Source organism: Sminthopsis crassicaudata, chromosome 2 (genome assembly GCF_048593235.1).
Source record: "Sminthopsis crassicaudata isolate SCR6 chromosome 2, ASM4859323v1, whole genome shotgun sequence".
In the NCBI taxonomy this organism is placed as follows: domain Eukaryota; kingdom Metazoa; phylum Chordata; class Mammalia; order Dasyuromorphia; family Dasyuridae; genus Sminthopsis; species Sminthopsis crassicaudata.
The window spans coordinates 275,558,294-275,577,333 of NC_133618.1; the positions used below are offsets into that span (position 1 = coordinate 275,558,294).

General features: G+C 46.4%; 2 protein-coding genes across 3 annotated transcripts in view; one reads left to right on the forward strand and one right to left on the reverse strand.

Annotated features, from left to right (window-relative positions):
* DUOX1 (dual oxidase 1) overlaps nucleotides 1-6,252 on the forward strand; it is a 61,700-nt gene extending 55,448 nt beyond the window's left edge. The window contains exons 32-34 of the mRNA XM_074289515.1: nucleotides 3,381-3,536; nucleotides 4,268-4,396; nucleotides 6,012-6,252. Coding sequence (XP_074145616.1) covers nucleotides 3,381-3,536; nucleotides 4,268-4,396; nucleotides 6,012-6,134 — 408 coding nt within the window. The 3' untranslated portion in view covers nucleotides 6,135-6,252. The remainder of the gene's footprint in view (nucleotides 1-3,380; nucleotides 3,537-4,267; nucleotides 4,397-6,011) is intronic.
* A 2,887-nt stretch (nucleotides 6,253-9,139) lies between these two features.
* Nucleotides 9,140-19,040, reverse strand: part of SHF (Src homology 2 domain containing F) — a 28,105-nt gene continuing 18,204 nt past the window's right edge. Inside the window, exons 3-7 of one of the 2 annotated variants that reach the window (XM_074289516.1) lie at nucleotides 18,020-18,226; nucleotides 16,225-16,368; nucleotides 14,435-14,603; nucleotides 14,088-14,207; nucleotides 9,140-10,325 (exon numbers count right to left, since the gene is read on the reverse strand). In XM_074289516.1, coding sequence (XP_074145617.1) covers nucleotides 10,139-10,325; nucleotides 14,088-14,207; nucleotides 14,435-14,603; nucleotides 16,225-16,368; nucleotides 18,020-18,226 — 827 coding nt within the window. In that variant the 3' untranslated portion in view covers nucleotides 9,140-10,138. The remainder of the gene's footprint in view (nucleotides 10,326-14,087; nucleotides 14,208-14,434; nucleotides 14,604-16,224; nucleotides 16,369-18,019; nucleotides 18,227-19,040) is intronic. The other variant, XM_074289517.1, reaches the window with a different exon arrangement.

Consider the following 19,040-nt stretch of genomic DNA (forward strand, 5'->3'; position numbering starts at 1 on the left):
CAAAAGAAGGCAAAAACCAGACTCTGCTCTCAAGGAACTCACATTAATTAATAACTAGCATTCATGTAGCTCTTTAAGATTTGAAAAGTACTTGACTTATATTAACCCATTTGATTCTCACAATAACCCTGTGAGCAAGTACTATTATTACTCCCATTTTACAGATGATAATATTGAAGCAGACAGAAGTCACACAAGTTCACACACACAGCTGGGAAGTATCTGAGACAAGATTAGCTCTGAGATCTTCCTGAATCTAAAGTTCACACTTTATTTGAAATGAAATCATGACACAACAGAAGTTGTTGTTCAGTCACATCTGGCTGTTTGTGACCTGGTAGATAAAGATACTGGAATGGTTTCCCATTTCCTTCTCCAGCTCATTTTACAGATAAGGAAACTGAGGCACACAGGGTTAGGTGAGTTGCCCAGAGTCACACAGCTACTAAGTGTCTGAGGTCATACTTGAAATCAGGTCCTCCTGGCTTCAGGGCCACTGCTCTATCCACTGTGCCTCCTAGCTGCCCGTGGGCACCACATTTTAGGAAAAATATAGACAAGTTATAGAATGGAAAACCCTGATCTTAAGACAATTCTATTGCGAGTTCCACCTTTGCTTACACTTGAAGAAGCTGTCCCTAGATTCCAAGCATTTTCGTTGGTTATTCCCTCAACATAAAATTCTCTGATTCCTCATCTCTACCCCCTGGCTTCCCTGATTTCCTCTGAGTCCTGGTTAATATCCTGTTTTCTACTAGAAGCTTTTCCCAATGTTTCCTTAATGCCGGTTGCTTCCCTCTGTTGAGTTTCTCCAAATTATCCTACTGATATCTTATTTGTTCATAGTCACTTACATGTTAGCTCTCCCATTAGACTTGGAGTTGATTGAGAGCAGGGAGTGACTTTTGCCTTTCTTTACATCCTCAGCACTTAGCTTGGCACACAGCAGCCCCTGATACATGCTAATTTACTATTGGCTATTAATATCCAGAAAAGGGCAACCAGAAAAGTGAGAGAACTAAAGAAAATGTCCTATGAGGATTAATCCAAAGAACATGGGGTTTTTAATCTGGAGAAGAGATTTCAAGGACAGGATGTTGTCGTTGTTCAGCCATTTGACACCATTTGGGGTCTTCTTGGCAGAGACACTGGAGTGGTTTTCCATTTCCTTCTCTAGCTCATTTTACAGAGGAAGAAACTGAGGCAAACGGAGTTAAGGGACTTACCCAGGGTCACACAGCTAGTGTCTGAGACTAGGATATGAACTCACAAAGATGAGCATTGTATCTAGTGCACCACCTAGGATATGCCCAAGGATATGATGGCTAGAAGGGCTGTCATTAGGATACACTTATCCTTCTTGGTTCATGAAAGCACTGAATATTAGGAATTATAAGGGACTGAAGTGATGTAAAGAGAGCAGTCCCAATATGGACAGATTGCTGGAACAACTCCCTTGCTGAATGGACAAGTTGGTCTCCGAGGACTCTTTCAGCTCTGAGGTTCTGTGATTTCACCCACAGGGTTTGTAGAAGAGCCCAAACAAGATTTGTCTCTAAGATTTTCTCCAAGCAGAGATTTGATTATATGGGAAGGGTGGATCCCCTTATGGAGCAGACACCTGGAGCATTGTCAGGCCCTGGGCATGGGGAGTAGTAACAGAGGTGGGGCTCAGCGAAACACACACACACACACTCTCTCTCTCTCTCTCTCTCTCTCTCTCTCTCTCTCTCTCTCTCTCTCTCTCTCTCTCTCTCTCTCTCTCTCTCTCTCTCTCTCTCTCTCTCTCTCTCTCTCTCTGTCTCTCTCTCTGTCTCTCTCTTTTTTTTTTCTTTTTCTTTCTTTCTTTTTTTTTTTTTTTTTTTTTTTTTGAAGGAAGAGAAATTGGTAGAGTAGAGACAGGCTGCTCCAGGAGGCTAGGCAGGATTCTTGGGGAAGTTGGAAGGAGAAAGAAAGGTGCCGTGCTGGGTACATTCAGCCAGCCCAGGCTGCTTGGCCTGCATATGTACAAGAGCCTCAAATTCCCCTGAATGGCAGGCCCCTGCTTGTCTCCCTGGGCTCAGTAGGATGAGTCAGTGGGGCAGGAATGTGTCAGGTAGAGGCACAGCCCATTACCCAGGCAGCAATCTGAGGATAACAGAGAACTGGCTCTGTGAGCTCCCCTCTCCTGCAAAGCACTTCCTTTCTCCTCCCTTGCTGTTTCCCGACAAACAGCCCTCCTCAGCACCTTCCTCTGACTTAGCGCTGAAATCTCAGCTCATCCATGGACTCTGCTGCTTCCTTCTTCCAAGGATTGTATATGGGAGATCTCCCACCTATACCTTGTAGTTTTTCAGGCATTTGAACCTTTATTCCCCCACGGTGCACCCACATGGCTGAACAGCAACTTGAGATGTGGCCTGATTCCATGTCAGATTGAGCGTGGGCTTTAGATTCTGCAAGGCTGAAAACTGATCCTTGCTCTGCCTTCTCCCATTTCTGAAGTAAGACTTAGCCCATCCCTGTCTCCTCTAACTAGCGCCCTTCTTGAGGATCAGACATTGTCTCCCTTAGGGAGCCCTTCTAGATAGCTAGGCAGGAGCCTTAACATGCCTGAGGAAGGATCAACCAGCTCAACAGGCCTATAAGGTCCTGGATCATCCCTCTCAGGAAGATCTTTTCCCCTCTCCCAAAAAGACCATTTTTTTGTTGTGGAACTCTTTTAGCAGACTGGTGAAGTCTGGTGACCCCTGCTCAGGATAATATTTTTAAATGTATAAGATCAAATGAATAGCATTCCAAAGGAAGCCAATTAATTATAGTCATGTTATTATATTTTTATTCAATTATATTGCAATATTGTTAAAATATTAAACAAACAAACAAGTTTCACATATTTAAGGTTAAAAAATCCCTGCACTAGTAAGTCTCAGATATTGAGTGCTTCTTACTAAGAGCCATCCAGTCCTCATATCTCAGAATTCCCCCATCACATCCTGGGGTAGACACTCCAAAAACTCCTTAACCCTCTGTCCCTGGGTTAATAATTTTAGATACCCTACATGATCCGCCTCATGTTCCCCACCTCCATATATTAGGTCTGTCTGTGAAGGGTTGGGGGTCTCCCATCTGAAGTCAGGATCCTTCTTGAGCTTCCTTCCTTCTCCAAAGTCCTCTATGTCCCTAGTTCCCAATTGTAATGATGTCCTTTGGCTGGGAGCTCCTCTATCTTGTCCCTCTTCTGGTATAATGTACAATCAGGCTAATAGGCCTGATGAGGTGAATGGGTATTCTTGGAATATGGGGGTGTGGGGGTGTGGGGAAGACCGTTCAGGGTTTGATGTTCCTTGAGTCAGTGAAGACTGGATGTGAGAATGTTGATTGTAGACTGGTATCCCTAGATCTACTTCATCTGGGTGACAAGGACCCAAAGGCAGTTCGAGTGGCTGGCAGACATCATCCGGGAGGTGGAGGAGAATGACCAACATGACTTGGTGTCTGTGCACATCTACATCACCCAGCTGGCCGAGAAGTTTGATCTCAGGACCACCATGTTGGTAAGAACTAACAGATCTCACAGAGGACTTCATATCTTGGAGCAGCTAGAGCATAGTCAGGAAGACCTGAGTACAAATGTGGTCTCAAACATTTAACACATCTTAGCTGTGTGACCCTGGGCAAGTCACTTAACTTCAATTACCTCACAAGAAAAAAAAAATTCATATTTTATTGTCCTTAGCCCTGATCTCACTCTCCATTTATCTCCCCTCCTCAGCCCATAATTGGTCTATTGGGCTCTCTATATTATTCCTGGCCCCAACATTTTGTCCTGGGCTTGGAGTCAGGAAGACCTGAATTCAAATTCAGCCTGAGATATTTGCATGCTGTGTAATTCTGGATAAGTCACTTAAACTCTGTTTACCTCAGTTTCCTTATCTGTAAAATGGTGTTAATAATCTCAATCACCTACCTCACAGGGTTGTTGTTGATGATTAATTGAGATAATAATTGAAAAGTCCTTTGCCCAGTCCTGGCACATAGTGGGCACTTAATAAATTTTTACTTCCTCCTCCCCTCTCTCTCTTCCTTCCTTCCTCCCTCCCTCCCTTCTTCTCTCCCTTTCTTCCCTCCTACTTCCCTCCTTTCCTCCCTCCCTTCATCTCTTTCTCTTCCTCTCTCTCCCTTTCTGTCTTTCCTTCCCTTCCTCTCTCCCTCCCTCCCTCTCTTCGTTCCTTCCTTCCTTCCTCCCTCCCTCCCTTCCTTCCTTCCTTCCTCCTTTCTTTCTCAGTATATCTGTGAGCGGCACTTCCAAAAGGTACTGAACCGGAGTCTCTTCACTGGCCTGCGCTCCATCACCCACTTTGGCCGTCCTCCCTTTGGCCCCTTCTTCAGCTCCCTACAGGAGGTCCATCCACATGTAAGTATCTAGATTTTTATTCCTCTTCAGGGTCCTCACCAGACACAATCTGCTGGATGGAGGCCCTGGACTCAGGGAGATGGGGAAGAGAATGGAGAGGAATTGTGTATCATCTTGGGGGATGGAGTAGGTGGCTCCATAGGCTGATTTGCCCATGGGGAAAATGCCCTGCAGGGAGAGGCCATATAGTGTAGTAAGTATAGATAGGAATTGGATCTGTGATTTCATTGGTATTGGGAGCTCCCATATGAGAAAATCCCCCTATCAATCAGTACCTTCTCTGCAACTTATAGAAAACTGTCTAGAGCGGTGGTATCAGATTTAAATAGAAATGGTCCACTAGATAATTGAAAAAAAAAATAATAAAAGTGCAAAAAATAAAGAAAAAAACAAAAAAACAAAAAAGAAATGGGCCACTAATCTGTATATATGCCTGCTTATGGCTACATACATGAAATTTTATCTGTCTTACTATAATTTTATTTTGTTAATAGTCATAGTTGTTTTCAAATGAGTTTTTTTTCTTTTTCATCTTAATGGTCAAGTGCCATGGAGATTGATTGGATAATGAATGATTAAAATAAGTGAGAAACACTATAGTGGAATAGAAAACTCCAGTGGAATATAAGCTTGAGAGTAGAACTAATTTTAAAATTAATAATTTAATTTCATTTTTAATTTCAACAAGTATATATTAAATGTATATTTAGTATTCACTAAGTGCCATGAAGCTAGGCATTAGGGGTACAAAGATAAAATGAAACAATCATTAGCCTCAAAAAGCTAACATTCTACTGAGGAAGGGAAAAGTGAAACAACGGATACCCAGAGAGACAAATATAAGTTATATACAAAATAAATACAAAATAACTAGGTGATAGCACTAATAAATAGTACAGCTAGGTGGCGCAGTAATTAGAGTGCCGCCTGGTATCAGAAAGATCCGAGAGTTCAAAATGTGGCCTCAGGAATTTACTGTGAGACCTTCGAAAGTCATTTCACCCTGTTTACCTCAGTTTACTCATCTGTAAAATGAGCTGAGATGGAAATGGCAAATCGCTCCAGTATCATTGCCAAGAAAACCTCAAATGGGTTCACAAAGAGTTGGACATGACTGAAAAATGACTCAATAACAAATAGGAGAGGGATAGATCTCATGTAGGAGGCAACTCTTAAGCTAAGCTTTAGATGAAAATGGGGATTCCAAGGAAAAGTGAGGAGGGAGTACATTCTAGGTATGGGGGATAGCTTATTGTCAATATATGGAGGAGAGAAGTAGAATATTGAATATGGAGAATAGCAAATAAGCCAGTTTTAAAAAAAATTTTGACTTTATATTCCTAATGCCTAACAGAGTACCCTGCACATAGTAGGTGCTTAATCAATACTTGTTAAATTTTTAAAAATGGACTAAAAATCAGGAGACCTTAGAATCTAAGCCCAGCTCTGTCACTTAGCTTATTTATTCCACTTTCATGCCTTCTGGGAACAGCTGTCCCAGACTCTTCACCTGGACAGCTATTTCCCCATTCCATCCTTAGCTCCTGACTCCTTTCCCCATAGCTGCTTAGGCTGTGCCAGTCCACAGCTTAGCCCTTTCCCTTTCTCCCTCCAGGTGCGGAAGATTGGGGTATTCAGCTGTGGCCCCCCTGGAATGACCAAAAATGTGGAGAAGGCCTGTCAGCTCATCAATCGCCAGGACAAGACTCACTTCTACCATCACTACGAGAATTTCTGAGGCTACATAGTGAGCTTCTGGTTGCCTACCTCTGCTCAGCTGGAGCTCAAGAAACCCTAACCAAGCACCCTAGCCCAGTCCCCCTACTTACTGAGGTATCTGGGGCTTCAGATGGTTGGGGTCACACATGAGAACCCAGGCTATGCCCCAGCCAATTAACCTGGAGCCATGATGGTTGCAGGGGGAGTAATATGAGGATCACAGCCTGTGGTGGAGGGAAACTACTTTTGTGGGAGGGGGAGAAAAGAAAATAATCCCTTTCCTTATAGTTTAGTGTTTCTGTTTCCTGCAGTTGAGGTGGGAGTGTTCTTGGGGTGCAGCTGCTGATCTTTGAATTCTTCCCATTCCGTGTATGTGAGAAAACACATGTAAAGAGCTTTGCAATACTAACCAAATGCTAGATATTACCCCCTTCGAGGGTTGATATGGCTTTGGAGTAATGGATAACTACAGGAGAGGCAAACAAGCATTTAATCTTATACCTTTCTGTGGATTTGAAGTCTCTCCCTCCCTTCCTCACTCAGCTTTCCCCCAGCATCCTAGTCCACCTGTACAGTCTTGTCTCATGTTTTTAAATAGCTCCAGTTTCATTCTATCACAACTTTGGCCAAGAGTTTACTATTCCAGTCTTCCATTCATTCAAGTTTCTCCTCTTCCCCATTCCAACTGGAATATTTTCATTCCATTCATTTACTGTTCAGTACAAATAAATAATTTCCTGCTCTTCTTAGTTCTGGGGTGTCTTGTCCTCTTGTCAGCTAAACCTAAAAACACTGACACAGCTGATGTTTCTATCAAGAACATCCAGGGCTGAATAGTGCCGAGATCTTAACTGAGCTGTGCCCTGTCATTCTGGGAACTGACAGCATCTCAATCTATCACTTCCCCAGTGGTACCTACATCTGAGGAACTAAGGGAAAGACCTAAGGTTTTTCTCATGAAGAGGTTCCTTTTCCAATCTCCCTCCTTTAGTGGACATGATCCCTGACACCCAAAAACTTCCCTAAGGGAAAATGAATAAAATCTCAAATCTGTTAAAATTAAGGTCTTCTCAGATGAGAGGACATGTTAGTGTATATTGGGTTGAGGGTTGGAATCATTTTGTAGTGAAGTCTTTGACTGGAAGTGATTGGGATTAAAGTTCTGATTCTGTCATTTTCTAGTGGTGTTACCCTGGACAACCTTTAATATCTCAACTTCAGTTTTTCCTCATCTGTGAAATGGGGATAAAATTTGCAATAACTATCACAGAGAGATGTTGTGATGGAAATGTTTTGTAAACCTTTCAGTGCTACCCATAAACACAGCAAGTAGAGTCACAGGAAGAGGGAATTATCAGGCAGTGCTTGGAGGTACATGGTACAATACTTCAATATTATCATTCAGGTCCACTCCTTACTTTTCTTAGAGGGCTTGATCTTTCTCAAGCCCCATTTATCAGTGCTAAGTGGACTCTGCCCTCCTACAGAATGTGGAAATGCCTTCAGGGAAATTGACTCCAAATAGTCAATTGGGTTTCCCCTCAATAAATCTCTTTCGTACAGGTAGCCCAGTATATAACTAGTATATAACTAGCATTTATCCAAGGGACACGGGTTCTTTTGGAGTTGGGAGAGAAACTCACATAAAACAAAGAAAATAGGTGTGGGCCCTGTCTTGAAGTTCCTAACACCACATAAGGAAACCCTTAAACCTTTGGTTAGAAAGAACAGAGTTGGTCCAGGATGCAACCGGACTGACAGCCTAGGGTAGTCATGAATTTTCCAAGGTTTTTGAAGATGCACCTCTGATTTGCTGTATGATCCACCTCAGAGCTGAGATTACTGGACCATGGCCCTTGGAGTGATCTGTACTGCTTCTGTCTCTTGGTCGTGTGGGGAGTCCAGCAGGGACCAGTGATAAGCACAACTCAGTGATCTGATGGTTATTTCTGAACCAACTTTGTAGTTAACTGCCCTTTATCTCCTTCCTTCTTCAAATCAGGTCTGGGGCTGAGAGCTCTGGTCTGACCGATAGTTTCCTGTTAATAACTGCAAGGCCCTCGGCAGGACCATGTCTCCCTCTCTCTGGGTCTTTCATCTCAAAAATGACAGGGCTGACTCGGGTCAGAGGTCCTTAACCTTTTTGTGTCCTGAATCCCCTTGCTAGTCTGGTTAAACCTCATGCACTTCTCAGTCTAATATTTTTCAATAATTTAAAAGAAATGCTAGATTTCGGTTGGTGGTTACAAAAATAAGCATGTAATTTCTCCCTGAAACCTGTCCACCGACTTCAAGAGCCCCTGGACTATATGGAATCTGAGGTGTTTCCTGGCTCATTCTCTCTCCGACCCCGGCGGACGGTAGGCTAGCCCTCGGGCTCTCCCACGCCCTCCGTTCGCAGTTAGAGGTCGCCGCCAGCAGAGGGCAGGGGGCCCTCACTGGAGCATCCCCCTCCCTTTCCCGGGCAGGGCGGGAAGGCTCTGTGCCCGCTGGCAAGAAAACTGCGTCCCAGGCTTTGCCCGATGAGCTGGGCGCCGGCTTCTGCCTCTGCAACCGCACGGATACGGCCGGCCTCCACCGGGTGGCCAGGGCAGAAAGGCGAAAGGGAATCTAAGCACTGGAGCAGCCCGACCTCTCCAGAGTCCAGCCGAGCGGTCCCCGGCCCCCCGCCCCGGATTTCCCCCATCCCCCCGGTGCTCAGCTTTTCGCGTGTCAAGGTCTCCTTCCTCCCCCCTCCTCCGTCCCCCTCCCAGCGAGTCTGTCTCCGGCTCTTTGTCTCTCTCCCCAGATCCCCCTCCTCCCTAACAAATGATTCTTGGCAGGAAATTGAATGCGCTCCTAGGGGAGTCTTGCTCTTACGCGCAGCATTGGAGGCGCGGGCAGTGGGGAGGGAAGGGGGAGGGGGAGGCGCGCCACACCGCCGCCAGACGCCTCCCCGACCCCAGCGCAATCCGGGGTGGGGGCAGCGAGAGGGGAATGTTTTGACATCCAGTCAAAGAAAAAGAACTTGATGCTTCTGGAAAGTGCTTTTCACAGCCGTTCAGTGTCGGCTCCGAAACTGATTTATCAACAGAATCTGTTCGCGCTTCGTTGCGTACGCATCCCCTCCCACCCCCAGCGCAGCATCTCTCCTTCCCCTGAGTCCTCCTCCTGAGGGGTGGGCAGACGCGCACGATGCCCGCTGGGGGGCTGGGCAAACGCGCACGACGCCAATGGGGGGTGTAGGGAGATAGGGCCAAGTTAAAGAGGCTGGCGCTGAGCCAGGGAGCCCGCGAAACTAGCTCCTTGTTCCTCCCTCAAATCCTCCCCATTTTCCTCCATTCCCAAGGCCGGGTCCACAAAAACCATCTCCCCAGTTTGTTTCTCTCTTCCTCCTAGACCTCAGGGACCAGGCCAGGGAGCGCTGGGGATGGAGTTGAGTGCTGGGGGGAGTTGAATTGAGGCAGAATGAGATGACCGCTTATTGTTCTGGAAACCCGCCCCAGGCCCACCCTCCCACATACTCCCGAACGCCGGGGAGCTTCTGCTCCTCTGGGGCTGAAGTCTGAGGCCCTTTTTGCCATTCCGGTCTTGGAAAAGGTCCTGTGGTCGTGCCTTTCTCCTCAGACACCTTACGAGAGTGCCAGGGAGACCCCCAATGTCTAAGGCCCAAACTAATTCAGCAGCAGGAGGTGGTGTATCGAGCTCCAGAAGGCCTTAGAAAAGAAGTCCCTACTCCCAACTACGCATGCCCCAAGGTAATTTCTCTTCTCTCAGGGGCATCCCCCCAACCCTCAAAACCCGATTGACTTTCCCTTTCAGAATAAATTAAAGAAGCTGTCGTTCAGCCTCGGGGGAAATGGAATGGAGGAGACAGAGGAAAAGGGAGGGGCCCTTAAGGGCCGACTAGTTCTGGCCAATATTTCCCAGGAAGAAGCTAGAGTTCAACAGCTGGTTGGAGGGAGGCCAGAGGGATTGAAAGAGAATCCGAGGTGGGGGCTACTTTTCAGCCCCGGGTCTGTGATGGCTGTTGTTCCTCTGGCCCTACAGAGTTCGGATGGCCACTGGGTAAAGCAGAGACATGTGCTCAGCCCCCTTGATGGGCAGCTTCCGGCTGGCGTAGTGGTGTACGATCTCGGGAACGCTGCTGAAGGGCGGGCTGTTCTGGCCCAGCACGTACTTGTGCTCCTTGGTCCGGGACAGCTTCATGTGCATGAAGCCCTGGCTGCTCCTGGGAAGAAGGGAGGAGAGCTCGGTAAACACTCCAGTGGAGCTGGCCATACCTTCCTCCTGCCCTGTAACTAATGGAGTATCTGGCTAGTTGGGAAGGGGATCTCCTGATCTTCCCAGTCTCAGGGGACAAGAGGGGAAAGCTGAGAAAGGAGAGGTTGGAGAGAGATCTTGGGTCATGGGAAGCGCTGCTGTATAAACAAGTGGTGCAGAAAGGTGGGGAAAAGGTATGAGTGGAGGAGGAGTAGGAAGTCCCAACAATGAGCACTACCTGCCCAGGAATATGAGTGTGCAGGGTGTATGCAGACCTCCGAGGTGTGAGAGGTGTGACGGAATGCAGGAAAGACCCCGGGTCCCCCAGTAAAGCCAACAGAGACCCAGCATCTCCTCTGCTCTGCTCTGTGCTTATAATAGCTCTCTGAGGAGAAAAGATGAAATAAAAGTATGGTTCTATAGCTAGAGGTGCTGGCTAGTGGGGAGAATGATCTGGTGAGTCAAATCAAAACAGGGCTGTTCATATGTGTCTCCAAGGAACCAGCACACTCCTTTGGGCTGTAATCAGAGGAGACAACTAAACCCTAATATCTAGGATTAAATCAGAAATAGCTAGCTCTCACTAAAAGGCCCTGTTTTGGGAGAGTTGCTACATTGCACCCTACCCCGACTTCTCTTTATGGTCCTTCTGCTATTCCTTGCCCCACCACCTCTGGAGCTTACTAACCCTCCTTCCTCCACAGCTGCTCAGGCCTGTCTGCAGCCTCAGATGGCTCCTCCCTACACTCTCTCCCACTATCTGGCCAGGCTGGGCAAGGAGCCTCCCTTGGGCCCCCCTTCTTCTTTCCCCTCACCAGTAGGGGATGATGTCATCTGTTCTCAAGGCCTTGGTAGAGGTAGAAAATATATTCCATTTCCTCCCTGAATCCTGGCCCCAGTCTAGGAAACAACTAGAGGGAATGACTGGGGCCTCATCCCTGATCCACCTAAACAGCTTTAGGAGGTCTGGATAGACTTAACACTTAACCCAAATGACCTAAAAAAATTAGAGAAAGTTGTCCAGGCCTGGACAATCAACTGAGTCAGCAGGAAGAACAAAAATGCAAAAATCTAAGTCGCCATTCAAGAGTTTGTTTTCAACTCCTACCTGAAAGTGGCCTGCCCCAGAGTTACACAGCAAGCCTAAAACTAATGGGAAGGGTGCATAACAGTCTTACTTCAGGTGCTGGATATTGTTGGAGATGTTAGCATGAGGGGTAGGGAAGAAGACACAATTCACTCCACCTATCACTATGCAAAAACACATTAGATCACCCTGGGTAGGATTTAATAGATTTAGAAATTGGAACAAGGTAAAAAGGTAATTTCATCCTCATATACCCCATAGCTGTCCCCTCTGGTTTATCCTCTCCCTGAAGGATCCAAGGGTCTATGAGAATCCCTTGACTCTAATCACTCCCTCTTTGGTGAGATCCAAGACCTTCCTTTTCTCCATATTCCCTTTCCCTGTATGTGGAAATCAGAGCATTCTGAGGGGAGGAAAAAAAGAGAAAGTAAGAAGCTAGGAAAAGTAGAAATAGAGGAAGATGGAAGATGGACAAATAATTAATTCCCAGCAAGCCTTAGTGAGCACCTCCCCTCTCCCCACCATCCCTTTCTTCCACTGTGCCCTGAGGCTTTTGCCAAAAGCAAGACAACTACTAGGTCGGCCCCAGCTGCCAGTGAGCATTCTGGGTTGGGTGGAGGAGGGTCATCCATCTGCTAGTTGGAAGAAGACTCCAAAGGGGAGAAGCCCAGAATAAAATAAACAACAAGGAAAGAGATTGGTGGGAAGCAGAAGGATGAGATGCAAGAAAGGGTAGGAGAGGAATTAAAAAAATACTTAAACACCGAGCTCGGTCCCTAGAACCAACACATGCTGTTATTCAGGTGTGTCCTACTCTCCAAAAATCCCATTTGGAGTTTTCTTGGCAAAGATAGTTGCCATTTTTTTCTCCAGCTCACTTTACAGATAAGGAACGGAGGCTGAAAGGATTAAATGACTTGGCTACCGCTACACAATAAGTGTCTGATTTGATCCAGATTTGAACTCATTAATATGCCCTATGATCTCTCTACTGCCCCATCTAGCTGCCTGCCCTAACACCCTGATGCAAGGTCAATGGTCTTAAGAGATAGAATCACCCGAATCTCAAGGACAGTTCATTCCCCTGAGATGTCCCTGATCTGAGCTTCCCTCAACATCTGCACTGACCAGAGAGAGCTACTTAGTAGCTGGTGCAAGGGACAGTCAGTAATCTAGGTATTACCTATTGACACAGTGAATGATCCAGGACTTCTCTTGGGTTTGTATAAGAAGACTCCCTCTTAGATGCCAAAAGCAAATAAAAGGGAAAGTAGAAGGGGCTCTAAGGAGAAAACCTCAAGGGACTATTCCACATAACCAACCCAGCCCTACCCAGTCCAAAGGAGCCTTTGGGCCCCTAGGCAGAGGCTGGAGATGGCTTTGGAAGTAAGCTGTTTAATTACCAGAGAAAGCCCTCCCATTACAGAAAGATGGGAAACCATAATTATATTTCAGAGAAGTCCATTTATATGCAAATGGAGCTCTGTTGGACAGATGCTGTAGGGTCAGATCAGCAATCCCACCATTACCAATAAAAGCCAGCCCATTCCTCTCCTGGGGGTACTCCGGGAAACAGCCACCCCCAGCCCTAATTAATAAAGCAGCTCTGACTGGGTTAGTGTGTTTCCCTGTCCTTCCCTAGGCAGCCACATCTCCCTGAGTTCAGTTTCTCATGTTATGGAACATGTTCTACAAGTCACAATTTGTTAAGTGTACTCTGGTCATTGAAATGCCACTGGATTGGAAGTCCAGGCCCCCATCAGCCATCTGACTAAGTGGCAATGTGCAGACTACGACCCACATCTCTCTGGGTCAATTTCTTCAGCTGTATAATGGAGTTAGAATGAAAGACCTTTTCTTCCAGTGCTAAACCTGTGACTCAAGGATGATTCTATCAGTATGATGGTATAGTGAATGCTGTTATAAAGCAAATAATCACTTACATATTTGGTAGATCTGTCTTGGATTTACTTATACTAAGGAGGATAAGTCTGGGCTATTACTGAGAACAGCCAGTATAGTTGCTGATAAAGAGATCCATCCTGGACAATTTTTCCTGGACATGTCGTTTCTTTAACGATGATATGGGAGTGGGCAGTACTAACTAATTTCTGGGGTGGGGGAGGGGGCGCATACAGATTCTTCCAGGCTTTTGGAGGACTGAGACCCCAGGGTTAGTGGTCAACCTGCTTTTCCTCAATTCTGGATGTGTGACTAGTTTAATCAAGAGCTGGGTCTGTCCACTCCCCCAGAGGGCTGCTGGGCTTAATGCTTGTGGGCTTCATTGCCCTACAGTTCCTTTCAGGAAGCCGAGGAAGGGTCTGCCTTCATGATGATAGGAGGACCAGAGGGAGAAAGAAGGCCAGATGTTGTCTGTCACCTTGTCTCACTTCTAGCAGTTAAGTGCTAGTTTTTAATGGCATCAGCCATAATCCCTTTCTTTAGCCCCCTTTTGTCTGCTTTGTCTTCTGGAATTATAAAGTAAAAGGGTACATCCAAAACTTGGCCTATGTATGGAAGTGGAAAACAGATCTTTCCTGCCCTCAATGTGAATGAATGGGAAAGCTATTTTTTCCTTGAAACTACTAGGCCCCCCTCCCATCACCCTCCTGTTCAGCCAGCCCTCCCACCCACCTAACTCACTTGAGGGAGAGAGAGAAGTCATTCTTGCTGGTTTCACTGTTTCGCACCAAATAGCTGGCTTCCTTGCATAGCCTCAGCAGGTTCTCGGCATCGGTTCGGCTGATGGCCCCATGGTACCAACTGAGGGGGAGAAGGATGGAGGGCATCTCTGCTGGTCTCCCTCTGGCTATAGCCATCTGAGGAGTACCCATTCAGGATGCCCCCTCCCAGGCCTTGTCCTTCAGGGCTAGGTTTGCTCTCGGGGATCATAGGGAGGTCTCCCATTGAAGGGTTGGGGGTAGGGGGCAAGTACCCAAGTCCAAGTTTCAGCAAGAGGGAGGGAGCCCCAAAGGGACACAGACACTCACACCTGGTTTTCCAGAGGCAGAGCTGGGTCAGTCCATTCCCCTAAGGGGCTGCTGGGCTCAATGCTCAAGGGCTTCATTGCCTTAGAGTTCCCTCCAGGAAGCCGAGGAAGGGGACGACCCTTCTCTTCTCTGCTGGGTGACAAGCAGTTCTCGGACCCTTCAAACTGAGCTGGGGAGAAGAAACAAAGCTCATTACAAAAGTTGGCTAGATTCAGATGTGGATGGATATGGGAAAGTATCTTCTATCCCAAAGACTTCCCACTGGTAGTAAAAGAAATCAAAAGACATGCAAGGAAATCTCATGCAGGTCAGGGGGTCCCGTGGTCTCCTCTAACCCCCCACTTCAGAATTTGTTGGTATTTGCTATCATTCTAACCAGGACCCCCAACTACATTGTTAGGTGAAGGAAGGAAGTTGGGGGGAGGGGATAGTGGGAAAGGAAGGCTAGAAAGAAAAGAAAAGGAACAAAAGAAAGCACTTAAGCTCTTCCCTCTAGGGTGTCCAGGCAGCCTTCTCTATTCCATCCCCCCAAGGGTGGCTTCAGTGTTGATAATATTGTTTCTCTCCCCTTCTCAGAGTTCATTACTGTTCCCCACATCACCCTGCCAAGCCACTCTCCAGAAATGACTTATCGATCTTGGAACAATTACTAGATTCCCTTCAGTGCCATCCTGACAGGCTAATCCTGCCCAGAGCCTCTGTTTGTCTGCCTGCCCTCCCTCCTTTCCCCTGAAGGACTGAAATCACTTTCTTTAGTCTCCTCCCCCCTCCATCCTCTCCCTCTCTCCCTCATATGCAGATACAGCTTCCTATGATGTCTGTCTGTTCTCTCTTGTCCCAGATCAGGGCAAGCCTGACAGCTGAGGTTATCCAGTGGAGATGCTGGTTCCACACACATAGTATGTTGTGTAGCCTGAGCCACATTGGCCTGTACTTCACTCAGAAATGCACCCAGGGACTCTCAGAAGATGCTGTGAGGATATAAATGTGTGCACAGGACAATACTGTGAAGAGGGTCTCCTGGAGACTTGAACATCTCCCACTTCTCCCTTCTGCCCTCTTTAAGCTCCTTTCATCAAATGCCATCACTTCCCCTCAATCTAGAGGAAACGTTCATGACCTTTTCTGTGTCAGGGACCCCCTTTAGCAGGAAGGTGATTGTTTCACAGAATATTTATTTTAAATGCATAAAATAAAATACACAGGATTACGAAGGAATAATTATATAACCTCATAATGTAATTATAATATAACGTAATGACAATAATTATAATACAGTTCTCAAAAAGCAAGTTCATAAGGCCCAGGCTAAGTATTCCTACAACGTTCCTCATTCACAATAATTTAACTGGATAAATTCATCCATGTATTAAGTTAGGGACTCAATGTGTTATCTCATCCTGCTTCCCAGAAATGTAGGGATTTTAAAGGGAGATTTATAAAACAAATGAGTTGGGAGATGAATTAGATACATTTTGGAGGAGGGGTAAGGGCTTGTTGGCTGGCACTGGGCCATAACACCAAAAAGGAAAGAATTTAGGATTCCTTCTTTCTGCCAAAAAATTTCTAGCTGCCTAGAAGAGGAGAGAATTCCCTATTCATCCTCTATACCTCTTTTCAACACATAGTTCCCTTCTGTTGTGATATTCCCTCCTCCCTTCCCCCTTCCATAGGAAGTTCTTCTGAAGGAAGGGGCCTCAGGGTCCTGAGACATAAGAGGATGCTGTCCCTCGGACATAACCTACTGCAGGGCCCACCCTTCCCAGTATTCCCCCAGGCTCATAACCCACCACTGCCGTCTTCTAGGCTGGGCTCAGAGAGAAAGGGTGAGACCGGAGCAGAGATGTCCCCATCCCCATCAGGGAGGGAAGGGCTGCTGTCCAGCTGTCCCACAGGTGGTGGCCAAGGTAGGTCTTTGATGACCTTAATGTCAACTGGAGCCAGAGGCAGAGGAAGGAAGACAAAAGCAGAGAGAGAGATAGAGACAGAGAAATAGAGGTTGAGACACAGAAACCCAGAGTGCAGGAGAGCCTAACAGAACTATGAGCAGAGGGCTGAATAGTAAAGACAAGGGGACTCTCAGTGACAGAATGGGAGGCTGGCTGGGGAGTAGCATGAGTACAAGCCTTTTGGAAGTCATTCGGGTTTAGGGGAAGAACTGTCTAATGAAAGCATTTGTTAATGATTAGGGAAAAAAAAAATTACCCAAAGACAAGAAAATGAAGGGAGTCCTTCTGCCCACCCCAAAAGAAGCTTTTATAACCCATCTCCCTCTCTTTACAGCCCCTGCTTTCACACTCCCCAAACCTAGTTCCAAAGAATGGGTTGGATATCTAAGTTTCAGCCTGTCAATAATACCTAGACTTGGGGAAAAACACATTATTAAAATTTAACTTCCCCCAGATCCAGAGCATTGCCAATTAGAGGAGGGATGCCACTGGCGACCACGGGGTTGCTAACGAGGTTTCCTAATGACGAGCATAGATTTTCCCATTAAGCAATACAAACAGTATTGATTCTCCAAGGAGACTTCAGGAGATAAACTGGCCATCCTCAGCTGCTTGCATGCACGTGTGTGTGTGCGTGCGCGCGCGCGCACACACACACGCATACACACACACACACACACACACACACACACACACACACACACACACACACACACTCTCTTGGGCTCCTAGGAAGCAAATTAGAAATCTGTGGTTTCCCAGCCTAGTTAAGGGTTCAACCCTGGGAGAGGCAGAGGAAAAAGAAGGGAGCTGGGCCCATCCCTTTGGGCCTGGGAGAAAGAAGACAGGGTGAATGGCAGACAGCTAATTTAAAGAACTTTGTGTTTAGGAGAGTGCATCCCTTACTCCTTCCTTTCTCAGGACCTCTTCCCTCCCCACTTCCCCCACTATTTCTCCCTAAGACACATTTCAGGATCACTCAGAAGCTAAGGTACATCTGGGATCCAGGGATCTTCAGCCTCTATTCTCTGGGTCCTCTTAATTCCCATCTTTCCCCAGCAATTTTCATCACACCAGATGAACAAGCTTGGGATTCTGCAGAAAAACTGTAATAAATAATTTTTATGTCCCTCTACTAACACCCATTTATCCTCCCTGCTTCCCACTTACACATACTTTTCCACTCTACTACGACATATACTCTGTATTCAGTAAACATTTCCGTGGATTGCATTCCTTTTTACTCACTCCAGAGTGGCCTTCTGTCCATTCCCATAATATTCCATCTATCTAACCCTGGCTGAAGGCCCCAGAGTGGGACATCTGATATGCCAGAGAGAATAAGGGTCATAACAGTTTAAGAACACAGAGGCCAGAAGAAAGTGCTAAGAAAGTCATCCATAATGCCCAGAACTGACCAACTGCCAATTTCTGGAACATAGGTCCTGGAGTGGAGGAAAATGGATCGGCCTCCCTATGCATCTCTCATCTTCCCCATCTCAAATTAAGCAGATGCCCTCCCTTGTGGTGTCCTGATCTGTGCATTTCCACACTTTAGGGTGCCCATAAGACACCTGAGGGAATACCCTGAGTCCTCTCCCTCCCAAGCCTGCCCTTTCCTTGCCCAGAAACTTACCAGCAAAGGCCTTGGAGATCCTCTCCTTCTTCCACTCCCAAGGCTGGTCATACTCCTCTGGGGGTCTCTCATCATCCTCAGGTAGACGGGACTCTCGGGGTCGACCAGTCCCCTCACCTTCAGGGGAAAGTCCTTCCTCTGCTGGTTCATAAGGTGTGTCATACAGGGGAAGGGGCTTGGCAGCTGCTTCCTTGGAGCCTCGTATCTCTACCAGGATGAGGCAATAAGAAGAAAGGAAAGGAAAGGAATTTCAAGCCTTAGCCAGCTCAGAGACTCATCTCTGGCAGCTAGTCTTAACAATAACATTTATGCAGCACTTACTATGGCCAGATGCTATGCAATTCTTATCTCATTTGAGCCTTTCAACCTTAGGACTTAGGGTGCTACTATTATTCCCATTTTACAAATGAAGAAATAGAGGTAGGTCTTAAGTTACTTATCTGGGGTCACACTGCTAGTTTTTAAGCCTGCATTTAAACTCATGTCCATCCTGACTAGAAACCTAATGCTGTCATTCTAAGGGAGGCTCCCTCAGAAAAGAAACGGAGTTGGCTCTCAGGTAGGGTACCAGAACTACATGAGCTCTGAGAGATTTAAAGAAGGGAAAGTCTAGAGAAGAAAGGGTTAACTAATTGGATGAGGCAATCATAGGACCCAGGATTATCCAGCAGGATAGACATGAAGTTACAAGTTCCATCTCCATCCTCATTTTCCTGGGAAACAAGCTAGAATCCTTGTCATTTATAGTCAGACTTCCTTTTTTGGCTGTACTGGTACTGCTGATCACCCCCATTTCATGAAGTTATATCCTTATGATGGGATAATATAGAGAATTCTCCTAGTACAAGTTGGTACCTTCTGGTCCAAAATATTGAGAAATTAAGTGGTTTAGGGTCATACAGTCAATCTATATCCTATGCAAGATTGGAACACAGGTCTTCCTGGCTTCTAGTCAGCTCCCTCTATGCATATTGGCTTTTTCTGCCTCCTTGACTACACTTATATTGATTCACCTTTCCTC